General features: G+C 47.8%; 1 protein-coding gene across 1 annotated transcript; it reads right to left on the bottom strand.

The window, feature by feature from the left end:
* Nucleotides 1–468: 468 nt before the first annotated feature.
* Nucleotides 469–5,475, bottom strand: LOC120999316. Its single transcript, XM_040430188.1, has 2 exons — nt 4,610–5,475; nt 469–1,064 (listed from the first exon to the last, which is right to left on the bottom strand). Exons 1-2 carry the CDS (start codon nt 5,415–5,417, stop codon nt 469–471), a joined length of 1,404 nt encoding a protein of 467 aa, XP_040286122.1. The 5' UTR covers nt 5,418–5,475.
* Between the last annotated feature and the right edge of the window lie 14,286 nt (nt 5,476–19,761).

Below are 19,761 nucleotides of genomic sequence, written 5' to 3' on the forward strand. Positions count from 1 at the left end.
CGGTGTATTGTCGAGTCGCTTACCTCTTAAACTCCACTCCCCTCCTAATAATGACAGACTCAGCAAGTGGATTATATGGCCACAGCAGCCTTTTATTAATAACATAAATACAAATAAATATCATAAATACATAACATAACCCTTGGCCTTCCCACCTGAAGGCCCCGCCCTAAAACCTTACCAAGAACCCATGAATGCCAACACGGGGAGGGTCCTTGGAGCCCCATAAATGACGGATAACTGGCCTCGCCCTCAGTTAAAATTACCTCTAGCCGATAAACGCCAGCTCAGAGGCAGTAACCGGTAACCAAGGGCAACCAACTTGGGCCGCTACCCGCCATATCACACCTTAAACCAGTACCTGGGGAGTCCGGAGCCTCCTTTGGCTCCCTCCCCACCATGCCAGAGCCACCATAACCACCAACTCCAAGGACCCCCCACCACCCACGACTCAAGAAGGTGAACACCTCACCTACTTGTGTCCCGCCACACCCGCAGCGCCAATTCAATGCCGTCCTGCAAATCGGAACACCAGAGATCAATCCCCACCCCGTTCAGGTGCACCCCATCGCTCCTCCAAAACGCCCCCACACCGGACTCCAGCTCCCTATGCCGAACAACAATGCCACCGTTACGAGCCACAAACCTACCAACTGCCCTGTTAACCTTGATTCGCGCCTTATTCAGCCGCTCCACAGACCTCGCCTCCCTCCAATGCTGGCGCGGCACCATATCCGACCAAACCGTCACCAGTTGCGGATATTGCGCCCACAAACGTAGCAAGTCAAACTTAATGTCCCTCGCTAACTCCCTGAAGGGGCGCGCCCCCAAATCATTCCCCCCTACATGTAACACCAAAACACCAGGAGGCCTATCCAACCGTGCAAATCTGTAAAACTCAGGAATTACCCGACTCCACAGCATCCCTCGCATCCCAATCCAACGAATCACTGCCACCTCTCTCGAAATTGACAACTGCCTCCCGTCCGGCCTGACTGCTGCTCGCAACGCTCCCCAGAACACGTAGGAGTGCCCCATAATCCACACCAAGCACGGCGGAACACCTATAAGAGACAAAGAGAAACGTCAACCAAAACACTGCCACCTGCCCCCCCCCCCCCCCCCCCCGCAGGTTCCTTATAACCATGCGGGCCTCACATATGACCGAAATCGAATAGACTCCCAACGGCCAATACGCCGAATAACATCATCGCCCAACCCTCTCCTGGCAGCCTCCGTGGCCGCCCCGATCCGAAAAGAATGTCCCCCATACAAAGAGGGATCCTTACCCAAGCCCAACAAGCATGATCGCAGAACCGCTATAAACTGGAAACAAGAAAGATAAGACCCGTCTCCATGAACTAATAAAGGGCCCTCTCTACCTGCCCCACCCCGTCCCCAAAACTCCCTGAGGCATCGAACCGGGCACGCGACCGAACCCTCTACCTGGAACAACACCACCCGACAACCCCGACCCAGCTGGTCTGTTTTTGACCGTCTAATGCAGAATTCCAATCGGTCATCAAATAATTCCACATCCTGCCCACAAAGGCCCCCAGCCCGCCCCTTACTTGGACTAACCAACTCCCCGATCCTCAGAGCCCCAAAAAAGGCGAGCGAAAAAGCCAACTTAAACAGCCCAACCTCCCCTTCTGAAATACAAACCCCTCCCAACCAACCCAACAGATCCACCAACAAAGTAAAAGAAATCGGACGGCGACTATCCACCTCGGATGCACGCCTCCTCCAACCCCGCAAAGCTTGCGCAACCCAAAAAGACTTTGTCACATCCCCCACCCCCCGGCTCCGACAACCAAAGGCCACACCCGCCATAAACTTAACCACCCTGGAATACGACCACCCCTCCTCCCTACAGTGCCCCACCCAAAGCAACATCAACGCGCTATCCTCCAACCCACCACCCTGCAAACGCCGCCTCCAGGCCTCCCACTGGGCCCACGCCCGTTCATAGGCCGCCCAGGTCCCCGCTGCCAAAGAACCCCTCACCAGATCCTCAACCGACCGAATGGCAGATTCCACATTTCTGGCGGAAAGCTGGTCCCCTCCGTCTCCGCCTCAGGTGCCAACGCGCGAAAACGATCCCACTGGAAACGAGACAAAGCATCCGCAATTGAGTTACTAACCCCCGGTACATGAGACGCCACCACCCACGCGTTTAAGGATAGGCAACCCAACGTTAAATACTGAAGCAACCGCACAACCGGTGGCGACGAAGCTGAATTGCGATTAATGGCCTCAACCACCCCCATATTATCGCAATGAAAACATACCTTCCGATCCCGAAAGATTCCACCCCAAATGGACACCGCCACCACAATGGGGAAAAGTTCCAGTAACACCAAATTTGTCAACAAGCCCTCCTCCTTCCATACTTCCGGCCATTCCCCCACACACCAATGGCCCCCCAGATACGCCCCAAAACCCCGGCCCCCAGCCACATCCGTAAACAAATCCAAATCCGCTGCCGACACTCCATCCGCCATCCACAAGGACCGCCCATTATACGTCTCCAAAAAAGACGCCCACACCGTCAAGTCGTCCTGCAACTCACGGGTAACCCGAACAAAATGGTGGGGAGACCGCACTCCCGCCGTTGCCCTAGCCAATTTTCTAGAAAAAATTCGCCCCATGGGCATTATGCGACACGCAAAGTTGAGCTTGCCCAATAGGGACTGCAACTCACGGAGCCGCATTTTGCGTTTTCCGCAAGCCACAGACACCTCCCGCCGCAAATCCACAAGTTTATCCTCAGGCAACCTGCATTCCATAGCCACCGTGTCAATGACTATCCCCAAAAAACTCAACTGCGTTGTCGGGCCCTCCGTCTTTTCAGACGCCAAAGGAACACCGAAAAGGCGAGACATGGCTTCAAAAGAATGCAGCATCACTGAGCAGCCATTAGAACATGGCGGCCCGATAAAAAAAAATCATCCAAATAATAAATGATAGAACCCCAACCTGACCACTCGCGTACCACCCACTCCAAAAAAGTACTGAACATTTCAAAATAAGCGCACGAAACCGAACAAACACTGGTCAACAAAATACCCCCCATCCCAGAAACACCCCAACAAGTGCTGACACTCCGGGTGTACAGGTAAAAGACGAAATGCAGCCTCAACAGCGCCCCCTGCCCATACAACCGGACAGAACGAACCGCCTCATCAAATGACGTATATACAACCGAACACAATTCTGGCGCGATCCCATCATTAACCGAGTTCCCTTTTGGGAAAGAAAGGTGATGTATAAGGCGAAATTTATTCTGCTCCCTCTTAGGTACGACCCCGAACAGAGACACCCGCAAATCCTGCATCGGCAATTCCCGAAAGGGCCCTGCCATGCGACCTAACTCCACCTCTTTCCGCAGTTTCTTGGTCACCACTCCCGGAAGTTCCGTTGCCGAACGCAAATTTTTTCCCCCCGACCCCCCAACCCCTTCAACATACGGAATCCGAAAACCCTCCCGAAAACCAGCAAGCAAAAATTCCGCCGCCTCCACAACAGGGTATTCATTTAGAAAACGCTCCATCTCGGTTACCCGTATTGGCGTCCGCCCCTTTTCCAGCCGCATCACCTCCACTCTTACCCCTGCGCCCCCTGAAGCACCGCTGCGCTCCGTGGTTTCCCCCGCAAAAGGAACACTCGTGCTTGAACTTGGACTTGTCCCCGTACTTGCATCCCCCCTCATTGAACAAAAAACAAAGTCCCTTAACTGAGGCCGCCGAGCGCTCTGATTGCCCCGAACCCCCGGCGCCCCCCGGAAAGGGCTGCCCAGCCCTGGCCGGAGTCATAACCCGCATCCACAGGCCAATGTCTTTATGGTCCCAGCGCATACTAGGCCGGACTGCCTTCCGCTGCCTGAACTGCTCGTCATACCTCAACCACCCCAAACCCCCATACACTCGGTATGCCTCGCCTATTGCATCCAGATAACAGAAAAGTGCCGAACAATTGTCAGGCGCTTTCTCCCCGATAACACTGGCCAAGATCACAAAAGCCTGTAACCAGTTTGAAAAGGTCCGCGGAATCAAACGAGAACGCCGCTTATCCTCTTCCTCCTTTTTCCTATCATCCCGCCTATCCCGGTCCAAATTAAATCGCTCCAGGGGAAGTAGCGAAAATATATCCACGTACTCCCCTTTCCAAATTCTTTCCCTAACCTCATGCTTCAAGTGAGCCCCCAGTGGCCCCTCAAAGCACACATAAACCTCCCCTTTCGCTGCGTCATCTAAACGCGGCTCCTCACCATCCTTCTCCTTTTCCCCGTCCCTTCCTTTTTCGCCGACTTTATCCGCCACACCCTGGTGTGCCGCTACAACCCCACCTCCAGGACTGACCTCCCCAGCACCCGCCCCACCAAGACCCCCAGCCGCACTCGCACCCAGCAACCCCGGACGTTGCACCCCCCATGCCGTCAAAGGGGACTCCGCCACCATCCCTGTACCTACCAACCCCGTCACCAAATCACGCAACCCCAACAACAACTCCCCCAACCCACCGGCAACGGACACCCCGGAGACTCCCACCACCCCCGAGGCTCCCCCACTATTAGCAACCACTAAAGAGGAATCCCCGCTTATCTCACCTGGCTGCGCGGACGCTGTGACTCCACCAGCCGGAACGTGAGGCACCGAAACTTGACTGGCGACGAACTCCCGTCCAGACGCCCGAAGCTGTTCTGTAACGTCTCCTCTGGAATCCGCAGACCCTGCAGCCTGCAATCCTGCAGCTGCGCCACTAGATGTCTCCCTTACAGCACTTGTAGATCCCAAGGCCTGCAGTAACTCAGCCTCGCCACCAGATGTCACCCTCGTCCTGCTTGGAGCTCCAAGAGCTTGCAGATCAGCAGCTCTGCCACCAGATGTCGCCCTTCCTTCACCATCGAGAGCCGACCTGAAGCCAGCGCTGCGCTGCTCCGGTAAGGAAACCAGCTCAGGGCCACACACAGGACCCCGCCGACCAGCAGATGCAGTCTGCCCTCCTCTCCCACGGCGGGCAGAGAGACCGGGGCCCGATCCCCCTGCCGAACCAGCTCCGGATCCCACGCTGCCTGCATCAGAGGAGAGGGGGAGGTCCCGCACCCCCCTCCTAGGGTCCCGCCGTACTACAGGATTCCTCCCAGCACGCGACTGCCTGGAAGAACTGGTACTCACCGCAGCGTGTACTGGAGGGGCCACAGAGGGGCTCCTTAACCGGCGCCGGACCCTCGGGGTCACTTCAGGACTTAGGCGCGCCGGAGGCCTTGTCCTCCGCGGCCGGCTGGAGGGGAGAGCTGAAGCAGCAGCATCCCCAGACCCCGGGAGCAGACCTTGAACGGTAGCCTGCAGCCATCCAGATCCCCTGCTCTCCGCTGCCGCACGGAGCTGTGCCAGGAGCGCTTCCACCTCGGACATCGTGGGACAGGAACCACCAAAAGAGGTACTGCAGCAGCTCAGACACGGGCTGCTGCCACACTGCTGTCCTCACAAAATGGCCCCTTTTCCCGTCGCTGTTAACCCTTATATGCCCTTAGCCACACCTCCATCCCTTCCGTCACTATCCTTCCTCCTTAACCCTTTGTAACCCCGAATCCTCTCCCTCCAAGCCCCAGTCATGCCAGGCCTCCATCCAGCCTTGCAGCCCTGATTCCGGCCTGCACTAGAAACAGGCTCACATGAGGCGCTTCAGTAATCGACAAAATATAGAGCAGGATGGGCTGAATTGGCATACAATAATAGTGGAAATTTAATAATAGTGGAAATTAACCATAACAGTATACAGCAATAGTGAAGATTCAGTACATAAGGTGATTCAGTACATAAAGTAAACAAATGTGTCATGTGTACTGATGCTCCATGCCAATGCATATAGCAATGTTATTTCCCCTTATGAAATGAGAGATTATCTATGGTTGTATGAACTGGTTTGGCTATGGTATGGATTATCTATGGTTGTATAACTGACTGCTATTTATTCACAGTCATAGCCTGAGAGAAAAAAAAGCCTCTCAGGCTATGAGCTGAGCGCTGCGATTGGCCAGCGCTACAGCATGGGAGAATGAGACGCCGGCAGGTTCCCCTGGGTGGAGCCTAACTATGAAGATACCGGAGGCTATAACGGGAGAACGGAGCGGTGCCCATGTATAACAGTAAGTTCAGGGAGATCCCTGGGCGCCACTCTACATGTCTGTATAGTTAGTTTAGATGTTTTATTCTAGTGAAAGGTCCTCTTTAAGGCCCTGCTGCAAGTGCATAGTGTCACCAGCGCAACTCATATCTGGTGTCACAGTAGCTTGCACGCATAGTACAACTAAACAAATCTAAAAAAATGACAGGCAGAGATAGGCCACCCTGCAGGGGCCGTCGTGGTCGTGGTGCTGTGATTCCCTTTGGCCCTAGAATAATGCCCAGTGTTCAGAGGCCACGTACCCTGAACTTGAAAAGTTCTGAGGACATAGTTGACTGGCTAACACAGGACACCCAATCTTCTACAGCTTCCGCTCGAAACCTTGACACACCATCCTCCTGTAGCTCAGCTTCGGGCACCTCTCAAGTTACCACTCGCCTGCCTACCGCCACCACCAACACTAGCACCACAGCCGCTTTACTTGATCTGTCAGAGGAGTTATTTACACATCAGTTGGAAGAAATGAGTGATGCGCAACCATTATTGCCAGAGGATGTAGATAACAGGGATATGTCTCAGTCAGGCAGCATTACACACATGGACGTACAGTGTGATGATGATGATGTTGTACCCGCTGCTGCTTCCTTTGCTGATTTGTCAGATACAAGTGAAGTGGTTGATGATGATGTGTCCGTGGATGTCACGTGGGTGCCCGCTTGAAGAGAAGAAGAACAGGGGGAAAGTTCAGATGGGGAGACAGAGAGGAGGAGGAGACGAGTTGGAAGCAGGGGGAGGTCGTTGCAAGGAGCTAGTGGCACAGTCAGACAGCATGCATCGGCACCCGGGGTCAGCCAGACAGCACGCCAATCAACGCATGCTGTTGCCACCACCAGAATGCCGTCATTGCAGAGCTCAGCAGTGTGGCATTTTTTTTGTGTGTCTGCCTCTGACAACAGCGATGCCATTTGCAACCTGTGCCAAAAGAAACTGAGTCGTGGGAAGTCCAACACCCACTTAGGTACAACTGCTTTGCGAAGGCACATGATCGCACATCACAAACGCCTATGGGATCAACACATGAGTACAAGCAGCACACAAACTCAAAGCCGCCATCCTCCTCCTGGTCCAGCATCTTCAGCCACGTAAACCACTGCTGTCCTCCTTGCCCCCTCTCAACCATCCGCCACTCCGTCTCTCGCCTTGAGCAGTTCCTGCTCATCTGCCCACAGTCAGGTGTCTGTCAGGGACATGTTTGAGCGTAAGAAGCCAATGTCACAAAGTCACCCCCTTGCCCGGCGTCTGACAACTAGCTTGTCTGAACTCTTAGCCCGCCAGCTTTTACCATACAAGCTAGTGGAGTCTGAGGCCTTCAAAAAATTTGTAGCTATTGGGACACCGCAGTGGAAGGTACCCGGCCGAAATTTCTTTGCACAAAAGGCAATCCCCAACCTGTACTCGATTGTGCAAAAGGAAGTAATGGCATGTCTGGCACACAGTGTTGGGGCAAGGGTCCATCTGACCACTGATACCTGGTCTGCAAAGCACGGTCAGTGCAGGTATATCACCTACACTGCGCATTGGGTAAACCTGCTGACGGCTGCCAAGCATGGAATGCGTGGCTCTGCAGAGGAGTTGGTGACACCGCCACGACTTGCAGGCAGGCCTGCTGCCACCTCCTCTACTCCTCCTACTCCATCCTATTCCATAACCTCCTTGGCTGAGTCCTCTTCTGCTGCTGCGTCTTGCTCCAAATCAACGGCACCCCCCCCCCCCCAGCTCCCCAGGGGCTATTCCACATCCTGGATACGACAGTGTCACGGCATCTTGCGGTTGACTTGCCTGAAAGCAGAGAGTCACACCGGACCAGCACTCCTGTCCACCCTGAAGGCACAGGTGGATCAATGGCTGACTCCTCACCAACTGGAGATCGGCAAAGTGGTGTGTGACAACGGAAGCAATTTGTTGGCGGCATTGAATTTGGGCAAGTTGACACATGTGCCGTGCATGGCACATGTGTGTTATCTGATCGTACAACGCTTTTTGCATAAGTACCCAGGCTTACAGGACGTCCTCAAGCAGGCCAGGAAGGTGTGTGGCCATTTCAGGCGTTCCTACATGGCCATGGCGCACTTTTCAGATATCCAGTGGCGAAACAACATGCCAGTGAGGCGCTTGATTTGCGACAGCCCGACATGTTGGAATTCAACACTCCTAATGTTCGACCGCCTGCTCCAACAAGAAAAAGCCGTCAACGAGTATTTGTATGACCGGGGTGCTAGGACAGCCTCTTTTTTGCCACGTTACTGGACGCTCATGCGCAATGCCTGTAGGCTCATGCGTCCTTTTGAGGAGGTGTCAAACCTAGTCAGTCGCACCGAAGGCACCATCAGCGACATCATCCCATTTGTTTTCTTCCTGGAGCGTGCCCTGTGAAGAGTGCTGGATCAGGCCGTAGATGAGCGTGAAGAGGAAGAGGAAGAGTTGTGGTCACCATCACCACCAGAAACAGCCTTATCAGCATCACTTGCTGGACCTGCGGCAACGCTGGAAGAGGAGTGTGCGGAAGAGGAGTCAGAGGAGGAATGTGGTTTTGAGGAGGAAGACCAACCACAGCAGGCATCCCAGGGTGCTCATTGTCACCTATCTGGTACCCGTGGTGTTGTACGTGGCTGGGGGGAAGAACATACTTTCAGTGAGATCACTGAGGACGAGGAACGGGACATGAGTAGCTCGGCATCCAAGCTTGTGCAAATGGGGTCTTTCATGCTGTCGTGCCTGTTGAGGGACCCTCGTATAAAAAGGCTGAAGGAAAATGACCTGTACTGGGTGGCCACGCTACTAGACCCCCGGTATAAGCAGAAAGTGCCTGAAATGTTACCGAATTACCGCAAGACAGAAAGTATGCAGCAGTTCCAAAATAAATTAAAAAGTATGCTTTACACAGCGTATAAGGGTGATGTCACAGCACAACGGGAAACTAACAGGGGAAGAGGTGAAAGTAATCCTCCTCCTACCACGACCACGCTGGCAAGGACAGGACGCTTTACAGACGTGTTGTTGATGGAGAACATGCAGAGCTTTTTAAGTCCTACGCATCGCCACAGCCCTTCGGGGTCCACCCTCAGAGAACGACTCGACCGACAGGTAGCAGACTACCTCGCCTTAACTGCAGATATCGACACTCTGAGGAGCGATGAACCCCTTGACTACTGGGTGTGCAGGTTTGACCTGTGGCCTGAGCTATCCCAATTTGCGATAGAACTTCTGGCCTGCCCCGCTTCAAGTGTCCTGTCAGAAAGGACCTTCAGTGCAGCAGGAGGTAATGTCACTGAGAAGAGAAGTCTAGGTCAAAAAAGTCTAGATTACCTCACCTTTATTAAGATGAATGAGGCATGGATCCCGAAGAGACTGACAGTGGGCGATACATTCGACTAAAAAAGGCCTGATGAGATGCCTTGGGCTAAAAATGGTCCACACGCTGCTGTATTTTATCTCTGAATGCCGGATGACTTGCGTGACTTATCCGCCACCAACTAGGGTTCAAGCCGCAATGTTTTAGGGCACTTTCTGCCTGGGAAATATCAATTTTTCTGGCCGCTGCTGCAGCAGCGGCTGCAACAATACCAGATTTTTCAGGCATGTGTACATGCCTAATTTTTCTGGCCTCTGGTGCTGCACTGTGGCCGCAAAAACAAAACAAAAAAAAAGGCACATACATGTGTCTATTTCCCTTCGTGATCGTTACCTTGTTGTGGTGAAGGGGCTTGCGTATCACAGTGAAGCGACCACCTCTATGAGTGTGTTGGGAATGGCAATGTTGGCACACCCCAGATGATAAGGTCGTTGCTTCATTGTGAACAGACCAAAAGTGATCGGCTGGATAATTTTGCATAGAAAAAACATTAATTTTCTTTGTGATCATCTAAGGTGATCCTTAAAGCCTACTAGGCCAACAATGGGCCCACACTGCAGAATCATTGTTTTCTGGGTCACTTAACTGTCACTGAACTACCTCAGCACGACCATAGGCTTTGAAAACCCCCCATCGCCTGCAATCTCCCAAACGTGCGCATGAGCACAGTCATCACTACACTAAGATTGACGCATAGAGGAATAAAATTTATGTCATGAGTGTGTCAACTATTGACAACTCTTTGCGGTTGTCTAAAATCTATTCCATACACGTCCCCTGATAGGGGACGTAACAGAGATTAAACTGATAGGAATAGTACTACTTAACACACCACTCCTATCTGGTGGCACAGTACATTGCACGGCGCTCGCGCAGTGCCCCAAATTGGAACTAGGAGGACCAACCAAGCATCTTTTTCCATCTCCCGGTTCCTAAAATCTATTCCATACACGTCCTCTCATAGGGGACGTAAAAGGGATTAAACTGATAGGAATAGTACTACTTAACACACCTTTATAATAACGCAGAGAGAGGCAACGCAGAGAGAGGAATCTGAAGAAGAGGAGTCAGAGGAGGAAGGTGGCTTTGAGGAGATGGAAGACCAACCACTGCAGGCGTCCCAGGGGGCTTGTTGTCACCTTTCGGGGACCCTTGGTGTTGTACGTGGCTGGGTGGAGGAAGAGACCTTCAATGACATCATCAGTGAGGACAAGGAACGGGACATGGCTAGCTTGGTATCCAACCTTGTGCAAATGGGGAGTTTGCGGTTGTGCAAATGAACTGTTTGTGGTTGTTTGTGGTGCGTTAAACGGGGAGTTTGGTCTGTCACTGTGAAGCACTGTTTGGTCTGTCACTGTGATGTTTTAAAGCACGTTATTCCAAACAATTTAGGAATGTTAGGTGATTTATGCCCTTTATGGATTAAAACCCGACTCTGCGTCAACTACGTAATTTTCCATGGGAGTTTTGCCATGGATCCCCCTCCGGCATGCCACAGTCCAGGTGTTAGTCCCCTTGAAACAACTTTTCCATCGCTATTGTGGCCAGAAAGAGTCCCTGTGGGTTTTAAAATTCGCCCGCCTATTGAAGTCTATGGCGGTTCGCCCGTCCGCGAACATTCGCGAAAACTTGCGTTCGCCGTTCGCGAACAGAAAATTTTATGTTCACGACATCGCTACTGAAGCGCCCCATGTGAGCCTGTTTCTGGTAGATTGCATGCCTTTAATAATAATACTATGCATGTTTTCCTTCATGCTATGGCCTGGTCTGTTCTTTTCTCTCTTAGACTTGGCTTGTTTCTACTCTATGCATATCAGGTGTATGCTCACTAGCGCCTCTATTGTATATCTAATGGATGTTTTTATTCATTTTTTACTTACATGTATCAGCCTGATGAAAGGCACAATATGTAAAGCCCGGCTGAATAAAACACTAATTGCATTGAAAGTTTCTTGTGGTGTGCTGTCTGAAACTCTGATTAACCACATGGCAAAAAAGGGCTTTAGAACATATAACTGCACCACAGAACGGCAAATAATATTTTTTTTGATCCACTAATACACGCCAAAAAGGGCTGTAATTTTCGCACTTCACTACACAACGGCTAATAAACCTTTTTTTCCCACTAATACAAGCCAAAAAATGCTTTAGAACATATAACTGCACCGCACAAGGGCAAATAAGATGTAGAAATATTTCTTTGTAATAAACCCTGTTAATGGCTGTATCAAACATCACTTGCACCCCAATAACAAGAATGGTTTGCTGGAATTACAGAGCTGTATAATGGCAATTTGGATCCTCAGTCGGTGCAGCAAGGTGTAATAGGATTGTTCCTATTACCCAGGCTGTAACCTCCCCTACTGAACCCTGTTCTACATAAATGCTGTGGAATAATTCCTCCCTTTCCCTGAACTTCTATACTGCAAAATATAAGTTTTTAAAGTCTTTCCTAGCACTGTCCCTAGCGCCTGCTGACGTCTCTCCCTGCACTAAGTACACTGGAAACTGGCAGAATCCAAGATGACTGAGGCTATTTATAGGGCTGTGACATCACAGAGCTGGCTGGCTGCTGATTGGCTGCATGCATGGCATTATAGGTGATCCCGCGTTCCCAAAGTTCCTTGCTCCATGTCCTAACACATGCAGCAGCTATTTTAGGAAAAAATGTGATTCGTTACCACGAAGCGTGAAGAAATTCGGATTCGGTGCAAATCAAATTTTTCAAGAAATTTGTATCGAATTCCACTTCATCAACTTCGATTCGCTCATCTCTAATCACCACCCTAAACCTTTTTGAAAAAAGGCAGGAGACAAAAAGCAGGATACCCGATACGTTTACTCAGATGATCTGGGCTCCAATCTGAGCCTTTCACGGTAACATGGAACCCAGGAAAGAACCTTTTTTTTTTGTAAAGTCAATTAGGTTCATTGATATATTTGAGACAACGTTGTATTGTTAAGAATGGAAACCATGATCTAGATGTCAGCAAAGCACACCTCTGAGACCCCTACCAATTACGAAAATGGTGGCCCCATTCCCCACAGGGCTCCTGAAATGAACCGGGCGGCAGGTTCGGCATGCACACTATTGCTCCATTCATCTCTATGGGACTGCTGAAGATTTTCAGCAGCTATTTCCAGCAGGTTCCTTAGAGACCAATGTTGTGGCAGTGTGCAGGACTGACCTGCCACTCCATTCGGGGGCCCTAAAGGGTTTGGGGGACCCCATTCCTGTGATCAGTAGAGGTCCCAGTGGTAGGACCTCCACTGATCTGTTATTCCCTATCCTGTGGATACTTTTAAGGTCTTCTAATGCAGGTGCCTAACATATTCTGATTTTGCCCACAATGCAACACTGCTCCTATGTGTTGTTTTTAGGTTTTTCACACAAAAAAAAGTTTAAAACTAAACACCATAGCAGAGAGCTCTGAACTTTTCTGAAAGCGTTAACACAGAGCACATAGTCAAAGCGAAATTGATATATAATAAACCCAAAGCTTATTACAATTCTGACATGAAACAAAAAGGATTAGCAAGTGGCCCATCACGAATAGGTAAGATAAACAGTCTCAGCTACAAAGGAACATACAAAATAATGGCTGGCTGACTTAAAAGGGGAATGGCAACGACTATAATGATGGATAATTAGGCTATTTTTAAAACAACTGTTACCAGTACAGATATTAAAAGGAAAATTGCATTGACTTTCAACAAATATGTCATTTTTTCTTTCCAAATCTAATATTAGAGTAATCTCCATAATTGACTATGATTATACAGTACTATTAAATACTATAAGGCAAGGGTCCAAATTTATGCTTAAAGGGGTTGCCCTAGTAATAAAAACAAAACAAAAAAAAACTGAATCACGAAAAAAAAAAGATAGCTAACTGATCCCCGTGGCTCCTATTCTGATGCTTCCCTGGTCACTACTTCCTGCTCCCTCTAAACACACAGGAAATGACCTATGAGATGGATTACTGCTAATGATGAGCGAAGTTATTCAAAATTTGATTTGCCTGCTTTGCCAAATTTTACAAGGAAATTCATCACAAAGTGCATTTCTTTTTGAGTAGCGGGAGCAATGATGGGGAGCGGAAATCTGACATCTCGCAGCATCTGACATTAATATTAAGGCCTTTCAGGGGTCAATAATTTTAAAAAAATTAAATCATACTTACCTTATTCATTTGAGCATGAAGAGTCAGCTGCAGCCATCTTGCTAGAAGATCAGGCTGAAATGTCACATGGTGCGTGATGACGTCATCACTCTGGCCAGCATGGTGATGTCATACGTCACTGCGCACAAGATTTTGAGCAGGATCTTCAAGCAAAATGGCCGCGGCGGCCTCTTCACGCTCAAATGGATAAGGTAAGCATGATTTTTTTTATTTTTACCGCCATTTCAGGGAAAATTGATTTGTAACCACGAAGCACGCAGAAATTCGGATTTGCACCGAATTGAATTTTCCCTGAAATTCGGATTGAAGTCCACTTCGTCAACTTTAATCCGTTCAACCCTAGTCACTGCTACAGTTTGAACAGGAGCATGGGCATCCATGAGGTGAGTATTACTTCCCTTGCTTTTTTTGTTTGTTTGTTTTTTAATCCATTCGAACCCTTTTTAGATAAAATAACATAAATTTACTGACCAGGCAACCACTTGAAAGGTGTTAAAATACCATGTAAAGGAAGTCCACATTTAGGACCCTCAGCTTTCAGCCAAAAAGGAGACCAGCTACATTGGGCAGTTTTAGATCCTGATAGGCTGGTATATACAGTCGTGGCCAAAAGTTTTGAGAATTACATTAATATTGGAAATTGGAAAAGTTGCTGCTTAAGTTTTTATAATGGCAATTTGCATATAATCCAGAATGTTATGAAGAGTGATCAGATAAATTGCATAGTCCTTCTTTCTCATGAAAATTAACTTGATCCCAAAAAACCTTTCGACTGCATTTCATTGCTGTCATTAAAGGACCTGCTGAGATCATTTCAGTAATCGTCTTGTTAACTCAGGTGAGAATGTTGACGAGCACAAGGCTGGAGATCATTATGTCAGGCTGATTGGGTTAAAATGGCAGACTTGACATGTTAAAAGGAGGGTGATGCTTGAAATCATTGTTCTTCCATTGTTAACCATGGTGACCTGCAAAGAAACGTGTGCAGCCATCATTGCGTTGCATAAAAATGGCTTCACAGGCAAGGATATTGTGGCTACTAAGTTTGCACCTCAATCAACAATTTATAGGATCATCAAGGACTTCAAGGAAAGAGGTTCAATTCTTGTTAAGAAGGCTTCTGGGCGTCCAAGAAAATCCAGCAAGCGCCAGGATCGTCTCCTAAAGAGGATTCAGCTGCAGGATCGGAGTGCCACCAGTGCAGAGCTTGCTCAGGAATGGCAGCAGGCAGGTGTGAACGCATCTGCACACACAGTGAGGCGAAGACTTTTGGAAGATGGCCTGGTGTCAAGAAGGGCCGCAAAGAAGCCACTTCTCTAAAAAAAAAAAGCATCAGGGATAGATTGATCTTCTGCAGAAAGTATGGTGAATGGACTGCTGAGGACTGGGGAAAAGTCATATTCTCCAATGAAGCCTCTTTCAGATTGTTTGGGGCATCTGGAAAAAGGCTTGTCCGGAGAAGAAAACGTGAGCGCTACCATCAGTCCTGTGTCATACCAACAGTAAAGCATCCTGAGACCATTCATGTGTGGGGTTGCTTCTCATCCAAGGGAGTGGGCTCACTCACAATTTTGCCCAAAAACACAGCCATGAATAAAGAATGTTACCAAAACACCCTCCAACAGCAACTTCTTCCAACAATCCAATAACAGTTTGGTGAAGAACAATGCATTTCCCAGCATGATGGAGCACCGTGCCATAAGGCAAAAGTGATAACGAAGTGGCCCGGGGACCAAAACGTTGACATTTTAAGTCCATGGTCTGGAAACTCCCCAGATCTTAATCCCATTGAGAACTTGTGGTCAATCCTCAAGAGGCGGGTGGACAAACAAAAATCCACTAATTCTAGACAAACTCCAAGAAGTGATTATGAAAGAATGGGTTGCTATCAGTCAGGATTTGGCCCAGAAGTTGATTGAGAGCATGCCCAGTCGAATTGCAGAGGTCCTGAAAAAGAAGGGCCAACACTGCAAATACTGACTCTTTGCATAAATGTCATGTAATTGTCGATAAAAGCCTTTGAAATGTATGAAGTGCGTGTAATTATATTTCACTATATCACAGAAACAATTGAAACAAAGATCTAAAAGCAGTTTAGCAGCAAACTTTGTGAAAACTAATATTTGTGTCATTCTCAAAACTTTTGGCCACGACTGTACACTAGTGTTGAGCAAATCAAAGTTAACAAAGTGGAATTTGATCCAAATTACAGAAAAAATTAGATTTGCCACAAATCCGAATTTTCTGGTACTTTGTGGTAATAAATAAATTTTTCCTGAAATGGCGGTAAAAAAAAACATACCAATTCTTGTGCACGCTGATGTGTGATGACGTCACCGGGTTTTGTTTTAACCCCTGATTAACCCCTAGATAGGATTAATGTAACTTTAAGATGCCTCGATCAGCGTTGGACATGGCTTCTGAAGGGTTAAATGATGGAGGCGGCGCATTCCCCATCATTGAGTCTCAATCAATGGAATGTGATTCATTACGAAGTAATTCGTAACAAATTAAATTTCTTAATGAAATTTTCGCTAATCTCTAATATACACGTATTACATACACAGTAGAGATGAATAATTTATTGAAATTTGTTTCAGGTCTAATTCTAATGAATTGTTCAGAACATTTGATTTGGGTCCAAATTGATTCTACCCAAATAGAAAGTGCTCCAACTGGCCTGAAAATTGATGAGTGACACTCTGAGGTCTCCTAGTACTCATATATTTTCACTCTTGTCTTTCTCTCTTTTTAATTTTTTTTTTCTAATTTGTCTCCTTCTCTGCTACCCACGGTCCAGTCCTTTTTAGTTTGCAATGGTAAATAAAACTGTAGTTATGGGTAAATGCATGGTTGATGGTGTTAACAAACAACCTGTTTAAAAACACTCTGCACCATCGGATTTGGTATGCTTTTTAAAATAAAAAAATGTTCCAAAAATCGTCCCTTACTGGGGGTAGATACTTGCCAGTGTTTATACTCACACACACTGGTAGTATCGAAGGAAGTGGTGACTTGCTCTGAACGAGCTGTCCAAAAATTGTGCTGTAATGGGGGTAGATGCTTGCCCATGTTTATACACTTACATGCTAGTATTGTAATAAACAGTGGCTTGTTCTAAATATGTGTTCAAAAATTCTCCTTTTTTAGGAGGAGCAGCTTTACAGTGTAGATGTCGAACCTCACAGACAAGTCAGGAGATGTGCGGCTGTGAGAAAGGGGTCTTGGCTCCTGAAAGGTCGCAGGTGATGTGCACCATACTCTATCTACCTCCATGGTGAACCCGCCCGCAATGAGTGTCCTGCAGCTGCCGTGAATGGACTTTTTAGATTGAAGACTTTTATACTGGAAAGTTGATAGACTGATATGAGATTACTATAAGTCCAGTTTTTTTATATGTGATTATTTGATAAAGAAAGGATTCTGGAATATACATGTGTTCCTTGCCATTAGTTTGAAGTTCTCCCACATGACTCCTGACATGTATAGGAATAAAGCATTGACATTTCTTTTCCACACTTATGCCAAATAAATACAAGATCATCATTTAATCAACACTGGATATAAAGTTAGTGGCTGTTTGGGGTCTAAATCCTGGCAATTATCAGTACATTGGAGATAAAGCTAGAAGAAAGCCATGACAATTCAGCATTCTCATCTGAAAACTTTGATTTGGAATCTCCAGGAATATAGCTAAAAGGAGCGCAACAATAGTAGTTGCACCTTGCCTCCTTGATGCTTGAGATGGTGTAAGGAATAACTAGAAGGCTGATAAACAAAGAGTGCTAAACTATGACAACTGTAGTAGATAAGTTGTAACTTGCATATAGGTATAGAACAGTCTTTATATGGCTTACAACAGCAATCAGGATTATATAATGCTTGATGAGTGTCTGCAACTCACCATCACTCATAGTCAAGTAAGGACAACCTCAGAACAATATTTTGCTTAGCTTCTGTATATATCAGGTGCCCTTTTCTGGGGATGGTTGTCCTTTGGGCACATCTTGCCTGTGTTCTCCAGCAGCGCTTTTGCTTGTACACTTTTGAGCTCCTTTAAGCTCCACTTGCCACTTCTGACATCTGCAAAAGTTCTCCATAGTGCTCTGGCTCTAACTGAGCTACACACGAGCACACACTGGGGCAGTATTCCCTGCCCATTTCCTATATGAGCTGAATCTGCTTCCCTGCCCATCCCGGCAGAGGTTTTGGAACCCTGTGCTGGAGTAAGAATCAATTCACTCATCTCTAGAAGACACCAGGATTCCCAATGGCACATAGTAGAAGTAGTTGCCAGATTTTGGATCAGCACCCCGAAGGTTCAAGCTTCGCTTCTAGCAATCTATCTCTCTCTTTGTTCATTCTGTTTACGGGCCTGTGACTGAAACCATGAAATAACATGCATGTGGAGCTCTCCTTTAAATAGTTGTTTTTCTATGAGCTTCAGTTATTTCTTTGACAAGTTCCAGTAGAGTAATTTTGGAAATATTTGCCTTGGTCTATACCAGCCCTTAACTATTAAGACAGAACAAAGCCCCCACATTCAATATTCACAGAAAGACAGTAAAGTGTAAATCTACTTAAAATTAAAAACAACCACATTCGCTTGGCCCAAACATTTCTGCCAAGACAAGCTGTTGCTCTCATAAGGGGAAACCCACATCCTCGCAATCATTCCGTATCCACCTCATTATTCTGAGACCTGCACAGAAGCCTCTTGCTTTTTAAGGATCATGCACACTCTACACATCGCACTTTCATAATATTACACATGCATGCTGTACCGCTCACAGCTCTGGAATACACGGCACATTCATGGCCTTATCTAAACAGCTTTCAAAGTATCTTGGATTAACTCAGCTCCCTAACAGCCATTTTTGGCAAGGGCTTTATTTTGCTCTGTTAAATCTCAAATAAGAAAGTGGTATGGGGCACGGCGCAAATAGAAATTTGGAAGGGCAATACAAGTAATAATTCAGGCTGGTTACTGAAAAACATAAGCGGGCCCTCCTTTTTATTTACCTAAATATGTCGTACAGCTGTAGTAGACCTGTGCTTTGTAAACATAGTGACACGGATGTAGCAGGGGAGAACACCAAAAGACAATCAAAAAGGAAGGGGAAAGACACTAGGCCTCACTGCTAGGGAAGGAAACATTTCACCACCTATAAAACCCTGCTCCTGGCCCTAACTCCTATCCATATGGGCACCTCTCGATGGTAGAAATACCCATACACGGGAACCTAGAAAACCCTGGTGACCCTCAGATGTCCTAAAGATAATGACAGGGCAGAGACCACCCGTTCCTTCCCTGGTGAAGGAACTAGCGTCTCACTGAGGCCAAGTAAACAACCGGGGGGGGGGGGGGGGAATACAAAACACGACAAGCGGAACACTTAACTTCAGAGGATGAAGGATGAACAGGACTTCAACACGAACCACACTCCAGCTCTTCCAAGACCAAATGAAGCTATCCCAAGCAAGGAGTGATGGGAAAAGTCAGACTAAATAGAGGGAGGTAAAGGTCACATGATCCACACCTGAACAGGAGGTGTGGACATACCAGCAATACACAGACAAAGTGAAACCAAAAGAGGCTGTCAGATCACTAATGCGTAGATAATCTTTAAGACCTTCTGAGACCTGTCACAGATGTGACAGTACCCCCTTCTACGGGTGACCTCCAGGCACCCAGGATCGACCTTATCAGGATGAGCTCTGTGGAATGCTCTCACCAGACGACTAGCATTAACATTGGTCACTGGAACCCACATCCTCTCCTCTGGTCCGTACCCTCTCCAATGAACGAGATACTGGAGGGATCTCCGGAGAACTCGGGAGTCCACAATCCTGCTGATCTGAAATTCTAAATTGCCGTCCACCATGACAGGAGCGGGAGGCAAGGAGGACGGCTCAACAGGTTCGACACATTTCTTTAGCAATGATTTATGAAATACGTTATGGATTTTCAATGCCTGAGGAAGTTCAAGACGGAAGGCTTCAGGGTTAACAATGGCAGTGATCTTATATGGACCA

Source organism: Bufo bufo, chromosome 4, assembly GCF_905171765.1.
Source record: "Bufo bufo chromosome 4, aBufBuf1.1, whole genome shotgun sequence".
Classification (NCBI taxonomy): domain Eukaryota; kingdom Metazoa; phylum Chordata; class Amphibia; order Anura; family Bufonidae; genus Bufo; species Bufo bufo.